An 11850-nucleotide genomic window follows, 5' to 3' on the forward strand; every position below is an offset into this window, starting at 1 on the left:
TGGGGAAAAAAAAAACAAAACCCAAAGCCTAGATATGGATTTTAATTGCCATGAAAATCTAATGTCAATTAGATCTGACTATATGCAGACAATCTCTGTCTTTCACACACTTGCATATGGCTTTTGCAATACTACCTTCTATGATATTAAAACCTGTAACACAGCTACAGCATTTATACCCTGAGATCATCTTCTGAAAGTCTGGGGCTTGGCAGAAGACTAACTCCCTGTATAGCAAGACATTTGCCCCAGTTTGTCATTGTACACTGTATTGTTTTGAAACCCACACTTTCTTCCTCAGAACCATCCACAGAAGTGCTCTGAACCATATTTGCTTCTACACGCCCCTGGGAAGCTGTGGAAAATCCACTCCCTCAGACAGGCATGTGAGGCAAACTTGTTTCTTCCTGCTGGATTTTACAGCTGCAAATAAGACTTGAAAACAAAACAAAACAAAAACTCACCAGCAACACCAGCAGCCCTGCTCTGAACATGTGGGATGCTTCCCTGGATCCCTGCTCATTTCCTGGAGTGAAACTCAGGCACACCGGTTCAGTGCTGTCCTGAAGTGTGTGGAAGGTTTTTTTTTTCTCCCTCTCCTTTTCTTTTCCCTCCTTCCTTGTGTTGATTTGTGGGGCCAGAATGACTTTGATTTCAGCAAGTTTGCTGTTTATTCACGTCACAAGTTTGACAGCTTTACACCAAATCAGATTGCTGGGTTTCAGGAGAGCTCTGAGGCGTCACTGGGAGCTCCTTTAGATTAAACTCGCCTCCCCGGTCTCCCCCTCTCCCCCTCCTTCAGAGCCATTTAAACCTCGCTGGGACTTTAACAGAAACGTGCTCCCAAGACCTGCATTTCGTTCTGCCATTAGCATGGTAAGTGCTCTTTGCATTTCTCCCGACCTGGAGGCAGAGGAGGAGAAGCTGGTCTCCCTGCCTTGGGGGCTTGCAGTAGGTTTTGTGCCCTCCTTAAGATGGGGAAGGAAGAGGGCTCTCCTCCACCTGCAAGAGCAGTCTCTGCTGCTGTGTCTTCCCATGGGCAAGCAGATTCCCTGCTTGAGGCTCCAGGCTCTGCCGTTGCCTTGCAGAGATTCAGAGCTGATGCAGATGGGGCTTATTTGGAGGAGGGAAAAGGAGTGAATCCAGAGACAACCCCAGGCTTTGCTACTGTGCGGTCTGGGAGCCCTGCAGGACCGCAGGGGCAGAGGAGAGTGCGAGCAGCCTGGAGGTGACTCTGCTGGCTTTGTACAGCTTTAGAGATGAACCGAGCCCCCAAGGCGGGAGGAACGGGCTGGCCAAGGACAGCCTGGGTCCTTCCTTCACCTTAAGCCCACTCAGGACCCTAGTGTTTCCCAAGGGATTGCAGGAAACCCCGCCGGCTTCCTGGCGTACCTCTGCTCGGCGCCCCTCTGCTGCGGGCGGCTGCGGTGGGGGCGGCACTGCCCGGCGCTCAGCGGAGGTGGGGGGGACACTAACACGACACCTGGGTCAGGGCTGGGAGCTCCCACGGGGGCGGGCGGCGCCTGCCAGGGGCGGCCGAGGCTGCGGGCTCCCCTGCGACCTGAGCAAACCCCGGCCGGGACGGCAGCGGGAGGGGAGCCCTTCCCCGCCGAGCGGGGACCAGCCCGCAGCCACGGGATGCTTTAGCGCTGGGATGCGGCGGGGCCGGAGCTGGGCTGACACCGCCTCCCCTCGGGGCCCGCCGCAGCCCGGGGTCTGTGAGGGGGAGAAACCGTCCGCCGGGACCCCCGTCGCCACCGATCCTTCCATCCGCAGAGCACCGGCCGGCCGTGCCCGGAGCCGGACTTCGCCGGGGGCCCGGGCTACGCCTGCCCTTGGTCCGCCCCCACCGGGGTTTCCAAGGAGACTTGGGCTGCCGTCTGCGCCGCGGAGCCGCCGCACCACAGCCAGGGCCGGCGGGAGGCTCGGCCGCCGGGTAAGCGAGCGCTCGCCGCCGCCGCCGCCGTCGTCGTCGGGGGGTGGGTGGCCCGGCCGCGGTCCCGCAGCCGGGCTTGGCGAGGAAGTGAGAGCGGGCTAACCTCTCGGGTCTGCTCCCCCCAGGCCAGTTCTGCAGCCCGCAGCTCGGTGCCCAGGACGCGGCGTGGCCGGGAGACCAGCTCTCCTCCCAGCTCTACAGAAACAAGCAGGTAAAGGCTCCGCACCCATCCACAACCTCCGCTTCTCCCCGCGAGGTTCCTGAACTTTGTATCACGCATCACACATCCTGGGTCGGTTTATGGCACATCTCCCTCTCACCAGCTCGACGTGAGCAAACAGTGGCACACAGCTTTGTTTGGGTGGTTTTTATTCCTTGCTTGAAGTATTTGTCTCTTCCATGTTGTGCTGTGAAGCTGAACCAACTCTTGTGGGTTTCCCTAGTCATCTCTTCCCTCTTACAATGCGTGGCACTGGCTGCCTTGGTGCTAGAGGCTTTACCAGGGCATCCCTCAAGCTCTGATGATGCACAGCCTCATACTAAAAATGCAGAGCATGTGTCCTCCTGAGACCACAAGGATCACCTTAATGAGAAATGGTTCCACCAGAATTACCTACGTATATGGTGGACCAACCATTTTGACCAACAAGCATTTCCTTGTTACTTCATTTTCTCGCTTCTTTTTTTTTTTTAAATCTCATCAAGGGGCAGGAGAAACTCTAAACAGTCTTAAATGAAGGAACCCCAGACAGATCACTGATCAAAAACCTGGCATGGTATTTTGACACAGGGAAATCTATGGAAATTCATTTACTAACTTCAGGGTCCCTGGAATCAAACCCTAGTTCCAGACATCAGTGCACTTCTTTCTTTGGCTCTACCTCAGCCATTTAACTCTGTGCTTTTCAGCCAGTAGTCAGCATATGTCCAGGGTCCTTGGCAGATGAGCTTTTGTCCTCCCAAAGGAATCACCAAAGCTACAATCAGGAGGCAAAAATCTCTCTGCAAATCCCTAGACTTCCCAATGCAAAAGCGTTAGGCATCTGCAAACCAAAATATACCCGTTCAGCTCTTGGGACCAGGTATTATCTCAGCTCTGTATATGTACTGGGACTGGCTCAGTAAAGTCCAGGATTGAAGGGATTACTGACCACCACCGCACCATTAAGAATGGTGATTGCATCTCCCTTCTGTACTCTATCCCCATAAATTGTTACTCTGCAGCTCCTCCTCTTCCTGACCAGCCAACTACAAATGGGAATGAGAGGGGTGCAAAGGGATGCTTACTGCCACTCTGGAGGACACCTGGCAGGGATAACTATAATTATTTTTCCACGGTTACAGGTTTTTTTCAGAGTAATCTTCTCAAACACTCACTAAAGAATAAAGGAACTCAAAAGAGAAAACTGAACAGTCATGGCACTTAGACTTACAGAGACAAGAGGCTGGGAGGGTGGGTTCTGTTCACAAAGCAAACACCCAGATCATCAAATCCAAGCAGCCTGTACCATAGGGCAACTGCTATTAAGTTACAGAGTCAACATCTATTCATCAGTATCTCTATTCCACAGCTTCAAGATACTTTGCTTCAGAAGGAAGAGGAACTTGCTAGGTTACATGAAGAAAATAATAGCCTCCGACAGTACCTGAATTCTGCCCTGATTAAGTGTTTAGAAGAAAAAGCCAAGGTATTGTGTTCAAACCTGTTGTATAGATGTGTGCAGAAGTAGTGCATTGAGTAGGTACATGCCATTAAAATACACGGAAAGTCTAAAAGCACAGCCAGCCTGCAGTATGGGATCTATTTAACTTCACAGAGCTGAAAAATTGCTGGGTTTGGATCTAAAGTGATGGTTTCCCCCAGCTGATGGCTTCCCTGTCAGCTTCTGACTGTGGAGATAGTATAGCCCATGGTATAACTAAGTTTAGTTTACAAGTTTTCTGTAAGTAAGTTAAGGTTACAAGGAAGGAAAAATTATTCCATCTGATATTATTTTCAGTTATAAGTTCAAATTTAAACATGTATTTCTTGAAAGTATTTGTTTTGTCAATTGTCCCTTGTGATAAGTGTTAATCTTAACTTTCTTATTGTACTTTGGGTGCTTTCTGGTTTACATTTTGTGTTGTCATCTTCCAATGATACATTTATTTACATTAGAATACCAACCTTCTAATTTCTTTCAAATGTATTTAAAAGTTATGGGTTGGGTTTTTTTTAAGTGAAATACAAAATTAAACACTTCAGGTTGGATGAAACATTCTCTAAAGGATGGGGGGGTTTATTTTTAATTTTTTTAATTAAATATTTTGATTCTCTGCCTCTCATCCAAAAGGAAGTAAAGGTAATTGTTTCTTGTTGGCTTAAATGTTATTTTTAGTGTTCTATCCTTGCCTGTGAAACTGAACTATTAATTATTTGCTCAGCTCTGTGGTTTGGGCACAAGGCAAAAAAGCCTGTAAAAAATAGCAGACCTTCCTTTTACATGCTATTCCAAGTTGACTGTGTGGCACGTCCCCCGTCCCGTGCCAAGACCTGGCTCCTGGTAGTAGAAAAGGTCTCCTTTACTGGGCACAGCAGGGAGGCACGGCCACACCTCTGTGTCATGTGAAGGAGAGTCCCGTGCAAAACCATCACAGGAGGTGGCTGAGCAGTGAATTTATGAGGTGGTGGGGAGCTTCCTTCTCATTCCATCCTTCCTTTGACCACCCCTGGGTGCCTGAAGGGCCCTTGTCCCAGGATAAAGGCAACTGAAGTGGATTAATTAGTTCAAAGGCACGCAGTCTGCTGCTCGGAGCACTCCCTGGCCAGGATCACACCTGCCCCAGTATGACTTACCTTCGCAGCCTCCCTCTTTGTCAGGCTGCCACATTTCCCCCCCTGTACCCCTCTCACCTGCCAAATGCTGCTGGCAGCAGCAGTGCAGAGGAGTGCCGTGCAGCCAGGCGGGAGCTCTCCTTTCACACTGCGCTGAGTGAGAATGCGATCAAAGCACAGGCCTTATTGACACTGTCAGATTCTTCTCTCTCAGGGACTGGGTTGTTGCAAAGGCTGTAAAGACGCAAAATAGTCATATCCATATGTTTAAACACAGGGTGGAACAACAAGTAGCTTTTGTAATGACAGTAGTAACAATCTCGCCCGTCTAAAATCTGAGATCAGAAAGAGTTTCCTTCCAGGGAACAAGAAATTCAGATTTTAATCTTCCCTCTCCATCTCTTTTTTTTTAAATAGAAATTGCTGTCCTGCCATGGCCAGAAGTCCTGTGCTACTCTTAAAAGCACCAAGAGAAGATTAAAAGAGGACCACTGCTTTCTTCCTCAAGAAACTCCTCATGCTTCCAAAGCTAGAAGGAACCTCTTTAATGAATTCACTGCCTGTGAAGAACAAGCCAGCCCTGCTGTGGACAGCTGGGTTTTGCAGACTTTAGGATTAAAAGATGTCAACACCATTGATGAAACTTCAGCTAACTACAGTGCCCTGTCCTCAGACCTTGGAAAAGACACCTACTGCCTGACCCCTGGGGAAGCGATAGACTATGACCACAGTGAAGGAGCAGCAGCAGCAGCAGCATATAGCTGCAGCCACGTGCCACCAGCTAACAGCAATACCCATCCATGCAGCGAGGACTCTACCTTCCTTTCTCAGTTTCCTTCAGCACCGTGTGTTTCCTCATCAGTGCCAAGCATTTCCTCCCTCCCAGCCTATGGGCTGCCTTACTTGACTGGTGATTTTTCTCCCAACAAAACAGAAGTAGCCTTCACAACGTCTTTAAGTCCTCACCGCAATGTGAGAACACATACCTTCCACCAAGGACAGGCCTTCGTGCGCAGGGATGAGGATGGAGGATGGAGATTCACCTGGGTGCCCAAACAAGCCGAATAAGGCACCTGCATCAAGGGTCATCTGGAGGGGACGTAAGAGACAGACACTTCATTGTGTGCTTGAGAAAGGTTCAGGCATCAAAAATGAGCCCTTCTGGGCTCTGATATATGCTCCTCCTTCCAGATTTTCACAGGTTGGCCTCCAAATTGCACTTGGACAATTATTGGCCCCAGGCCAGATACAAACATTGGATTGACTTCTCTTCTGCCTGTTTTTACTTGCTTCATTGTTCTTCTGTCGTCAGCTGTTCCTTGATAACTGGTAGTTTCCAGGCTGGAGTGCTTTCAGCTTTGATGAGCTCTCCCACATGCACCAAACTGGAAAGCATTTCAGGAATACAGTTTGGAAATAGCACCTCTCTCATCTGCAGGTGACAACAGAGGCATAGGTTGGAGCCCGAGGATCAGCAGCATCCAAGTGATTTGTGTCTCTCTTGGCTACACAGATGGCCTTAGATTAAGGCAGCCATGGGTATTTGTTAGCTTGCTACACTAGACTGACCTACCTGTGGTCACACGATGCTGTCATATTCTTTAATGATGCCTCAAAATAAACAGGATTTGCTTCTATTGCCTGGAGGCCACTTAATTACAAGTGATACAGCAAGTTCAGGAGATTTTCTTCTGCTGTGATTAAGAGACTAAGATGTTTTGAAGGTATTTTATCTGTCAGAGAAAAAAAGCTTAGAAAGTTTGAGCCCTGGATGAGGAACTAGAATTGGAGGCACTGTAATGACATGGCCATTGCCAGTAAAGGCCCTGCCCCAATGTGTTAGTGGCAGAAATTTTCTGATCTGTGGGTGATGTGTACTTAGGGCGCTGCTTTCTTTTGCAGATAATGCATTCCCCTTGCCAGCAGCTTCTCACTAGTCTTTTGATGGATTTTATTCCATGTTTACTTGCCTGTGTTGGAATCTATTATAAATGAGAGCCACTCCTGAATTCATAAGCAATTTCTGTGGCTCCAGTGGGGCTATTTTGTTTGTTTGTTTTGCAATATCATGAGCTGCACTTGTGAAATTGGGGATTTTCTTTCTAGGGAAAAATATCTTAAGCTCTTTTTCTTGATGTCAGATCAGAGATATACCTGCAATCAACATCAATCCAGAGTCAGGGCTGCTTCCTCCTCCTGTAACCCCATGCTTCCTATGGGAAATGTTTCTCTTGGTTTGGGGAGGCAGTATCACTTACTGGTTAGAGCAACTCTTTAGGAACCACAGCTGTCAACACCAGCTCTCACCTCTGCATGTCACTTGTCAGACAGTGGGTGGACTGAAGTAACCATCATCACTTGAGAATGCTTTAAAAACCTCTGGAGAGAAGGTGCTGTAGCACTGTACAGGACTTTTAGTAACACTACTAATGATATGAAGTCACCTGACATGAAGTAAGCTCACCAATAGTGTTTTGTGTTAGATTTGTTCTCTGCTTTACAGTAGCTTGATGGCCAAATATTGGAAACAGAGTGATTTGGTTGTTCTTGGTTTCACAGTGATGCCAGGGACATTAATGAAGTACTTAAGTAAAAATAACCATAATTGAAGATTTCCTTCCACAGGCTTATTTTCCTGTGGAAAACTGGGTTTTCATTTGTTTTAGATGATAAAAATATCTCCTAAATAGGCTTTTGTGCCTCAGAATCACAGTATTTGGGATTCTCCATCAGGAGCAGTAACGATTTCCTCAAATATTTTCAAATAAACTCTGTTTCTGGGCAATTTCTTTAAAGTCAGTCACAGGGCAGAATTCCAGAATAGGCACTTTGAAGCATTGATTGTAGGCAAACAAAACCAAACCTCCAATACCAAATAATATTCATGGAATAAACACAAGCATCTGGTTGGGGGATTTGTTGTAGTCAGTAGAAGTGTGGCCAGCTGATGAAGACTAGTCAGACAAGACCAGTTTCTATAGAGCTTTTCAGTGAAAGCAAAAGAAAAATCCTTTCCTACAAACAGCTCCTTTCTTTCAAGACATTTCTATTCATTTCCTCTTGCCCTACATCTTATAAACAATGATTAAAGAAAATACTCCTGTCACTGGAGTTCTTAGTGGTGCATGTGATAGTGTAGAAAATACCTGACCTTAACATGAATATGTGATGAGAGACCCTGGTATGTGTGTTATGGGGGATGAATGGTAAGTGGGGGACTGACAGGGTACCCAGAGGATGGATTACACCCAATGCAGCTGTAAAACATAAGCAGAGAAAGATCCCCCTGTGTTCTTATAACACAACTGAATGTTGTTACTTATGTATTTCAAATCTATGGAGTCAAGAGCAGTAATAAGCACATTTGTCCTGTCCAGAAAATACTAAGTCACCTGTTTGACATTGCCACATTTTATATCACTGCATGTGAGAACTTCTGCAGAGAGCCAGAACAAGAGTGTCAGATCTTTGGTATGAGCTCAAAGTAGGGTTTCAGTAGGAACAAACCAACGCTCGAGCCTCTGCCAGCCTTTTGTAAAGGGGTGACCAGCCCCTTGTCTCATAGTAAATAAATTATAGATGTAAGTGAATAGCTCAATGAATAATGTACCAGAATGAATCCTCTTGTTTTCCTGTGAGCTCCTGAATTTTACTCAGTATGAAGGTGTTGAGGTCTGTGGCAGGGATTTCTGCCTGAGCCTGGCTTACCCTAGTTTGTGTAGGTAAAGGGTCCCATGGTGCTGCTCCTGTCAGCTGCACACTCAATGCATAAAATTCTGGTTTAGACAACTGCTTGAGCAGAGGTATCTGTTAATAATGCTGCTGATTGCAGTGGAAACAGAAGAATCTCCAAAACATTTTAGTGAACAACTGAAGTTGATTTATTTTTTCCCTGACAACATCCTCTCAACTAGCATTTCCCAAGTTTTCATGCAGAACAATAGAAATCAGCTACTCTGTGTCCAACACCAACTCAGAGCAAGTGAGCTCCAAGGTGAGGAATGACTCCAGCTTTTCTATAATCCTCCTGCTGAGGTCAGTGGTACAATTCTCATTGAGGACAAGTCTCAGTGACCAAACCATCCCTTTACATAAATGTTGCTCCTACCACCAAAAGGTGGCCTTCTCTCAGCTTACCTCACTCCAAATTGCCTGGTTCCTCTGAAAATCCTGTGTTCACACAGATAAAATAGCAGTGGAAAATTAATTGGCTATTGAAGACCTCTTATGGCAGACTACTATCAAACAATGGGATGTGGAGGATGGTTACTGACTGGGCTGACACTGGTTTAAGAAGATTTAACCTACTGTGTCCCCATTACTTCCTTGGGCCTGAAAGTAGCAAAGCTGCAGTAATGTGGCACTGATTCCAGCTTTTACCTTTTGGTGGAGTTCATTACCTCAGGTGCCAGCTGGGGCTGCAGCAGCAACACTGCTACTAACTTGAAACTAGTGAGTCTGAATCTAGCTCCTGGGTGTGTAGGAGCACCTTAGATGAAACTTGTAAAAATCAGCCACAGAAATGGAGCTTAACACACCAACTTGTTCTTCATGAGATAAAATTCTGGAAATGCTTATTTACTTTTAATTACTGTCCAGTTTGCATCAGCTTTCCAGCCTGCAGAGACACTGGAGAGATGTTCCCTGTACAAAGCCTAAACTGGGCTTTGAAACGGGGATTCAGTCCTGGTCTGTGCCTGATGCTGCCTGCTTGTCCTTTTATATCTATTCCCAGTGTGTCACAGAGCCAAAGTCACCCTGCTACTTGCAGAAAGTGTGAGGTGAAGCCTGTGACACAGCCCTATGTAACTGAGGTTGCTAGATAGCAATGAAAAGAAAAACCAAAACCAAAATCCATTTCTCCACACAGCCATCACAACTAGGTAGGCCAGAGGCAGCAGAGATGATTTTCAGCTTGGCACTGCACTTGTAACTTCAAAGACAAATCAGGCAGCTGAGAGAGATGCAGGAGGTAAAAGTTCTGGATATCACATCTGGTGTTAGACTTTCTGTGATTTGATTTCTATGGAATCAACCACTGGACCAGTTCATAGGAATTTAACAAAACACATGGTTCTTGCTGCAAAAGCTGTGTGAGAAGTTCTCTTGTGCCAAGGATCAGTACCCAGTACACAGATCTCTGGGATGGGGAAGTATGATTTGATCAGCCCAGAGGCCCTGGGAGGTTTTTTGAGCAGTGGTAAACTTCATTGTCTCTAAGTACCAGTTTTGTATTAACGTATTTGGTTTGTTTTTTTATTTGAAGTTTGTTCACTTTGGTATGTGAAGATAACATGTGCAGCTGCACACTTTAAAGCAATCTGGTTTTAGAAGAGTATGCTAGAAGTGAAAGTTTAAATTAACATTTAATACATTGATGTTAATTATTTTTGTGATTGAAAAGGCTAGGATTATGTGTCAATGTCAGTTTTACCAGTCTCATTAAGTTATGTCTAATAAAACTTAACATTAATTGGTGCAATTCTTTCTGCCCATTTCAGCTGTTGCTCAACACTGCACAGCACCATGCCTGGCACCTACATACCTCTCCAGGGGACTGAAAGGGATCTTTACCTCCTGCAAGCACATGCGTCCACGCAAGGAGGAGCACTTTTTGATCATATTGTAACAGCTTTTGATAATATAACACAGGTAAAGATGTCACAGCCACCAGTACACTTATTTCAGCCTGGGCTCACACAGCAGACTGCAGTGATCTGCTATTGTTTTGACTCAGAAATAGATTCTGTGCTACAAAATGACTCAGTGGGAAGTGTTGTGCTTTTCCTCTGTTAGCAGCAGCATTAGATACTTTCACTTAAGACTCACACCCTCTTAGGCAGCTGAGCATCCTGATCCAGGACATCTTGATTCATCATAGTACTTCGAGTACTCCTGATTTTCACTCTGAAGTGATGAGTTGTAAAACAGCACCACAGTGTCATGTAAAGAGACTGAAGATGAGGGAGAAAAGCCTAAGGAAAAAATTCAAGCTTCTATTTAGTCATCCATACTTGACTCCAAGAGTAAAGTAGTATTACTTAACTTTCCTTTCTAATCTTGGGGAGCCTTATTAGTAGCTGTGCACCAGCTGGGACCAGAGAGGTCTTTTTTTATTGGAAGGGAAGATTGTTTATTGCTTGTGAAGAGTTACAAAGTGAGCCTACCTTAATCTCTTTTGCCCTCCTCTAGAAGCCACAATAAGTCTATTAGATGATTCTCAAACACTCTCCCTGTTGCCAGGTAGCTGACAGCCCCTCATAAAGAGAGTGCAGCCTATAAATAATTTGTGGAATGAGCTGTGATTCACCTAAAATGCCATCTCTCCACTCATATCTCTGCTTCATTAGTTGTGTGTTATTGAATTATTTCAAGGCTAAGTATTCACACACAATGCAGCCCGAGGAAACCAGTATCATAATGGTACAGCACAAACCCCAGGTTAAAAATAAGTAGTGGCATGAAGATGTGGGAGGTTTGAGCTCCGTATTTTTCCCTGATTTATTAAAAATGTCAGTCAAAACTGTAGCTGCAATATTGGTATGGTTACCCAAAACTCCCAGCCACTGCCTCAGAAGCTGTTACTACTCAAAGAACACATGGCTGGCCCTGTGAGGAGCCAGGAGTTGGACTAGATGATCCTTATGGGTCCCTTCCAACTCAGTATATTCTATGATTCTAGGATAAAACTCTCTAAATATTCACTTCCTAAACAACTTTTGCATGCATAACATTCCTTCTCCCCTCCATTATTCCATATCCATGATCACAGAACACAGGGTCAGGAACTGGGAGTGTGGGAGCTGCAACACCTTCAGGGGCACAAGATATGTCATTGGGTAAACCCAGGGAATCCCAGGCTCCAGTTGTACAGATTGAAGGTTTATAGCAGCACACTGGAGAGCCCACATGTGCAGTGTGCCAGATGTGTGGATAGCAGCCAGGCAGCTGCGGTGCAGCTGCACACCCAGATGTGCACCAGAGTGCTGTCGATTCCCACTTACCGTGGCTAAGGCCCCAAGCTTTCACAGTTGAGGGCTTCAGGTGAGAGCGTCTGGCCCCACAGCTGTGCCGGGGCCGTGCCAGCCGAGCCCAGGCC

The 11850-nt window shown here is 46.2% G+C and overlaps 1 protein-coding gene across 1 annotated transcript; it reads left to right on the forward strand.

The window, feature by feature from the left end:
• Positions 1-1654: 1654 nt before the first annotated feature.
• Positions 1655-5819, forward strand: GMNC (geminin coiled-coil domain containing; the record flags this gene model as incomplete). Its single annotated transcript, XM_084267184.1, has 4 exons — positions 1655-1979; positions 2062-2147; positions 3508-3624; positions 5169-5819. The coding sequence occupies 4 exons, from the start codon at positions 1655-1657 to the stop codon at positions 5817-5819; spliced, it is 1179 nt and encodes a 392-aa protein (XP_084123310.1).
• Between the last annotated feature and the right edge of the window lie 6031 nt (positions 5820-11850).

Source organism: Gallinula chloropus (genome assembly GCF_964237585.1).
Source record: "Gallinula chloropus genome assembly, chromosome: 8".
NCBI lineage: Eukaryota > Metazoa > Chordata > Aves > Gruiformes > Rallidae > Gallinula > Gallinula chloropus.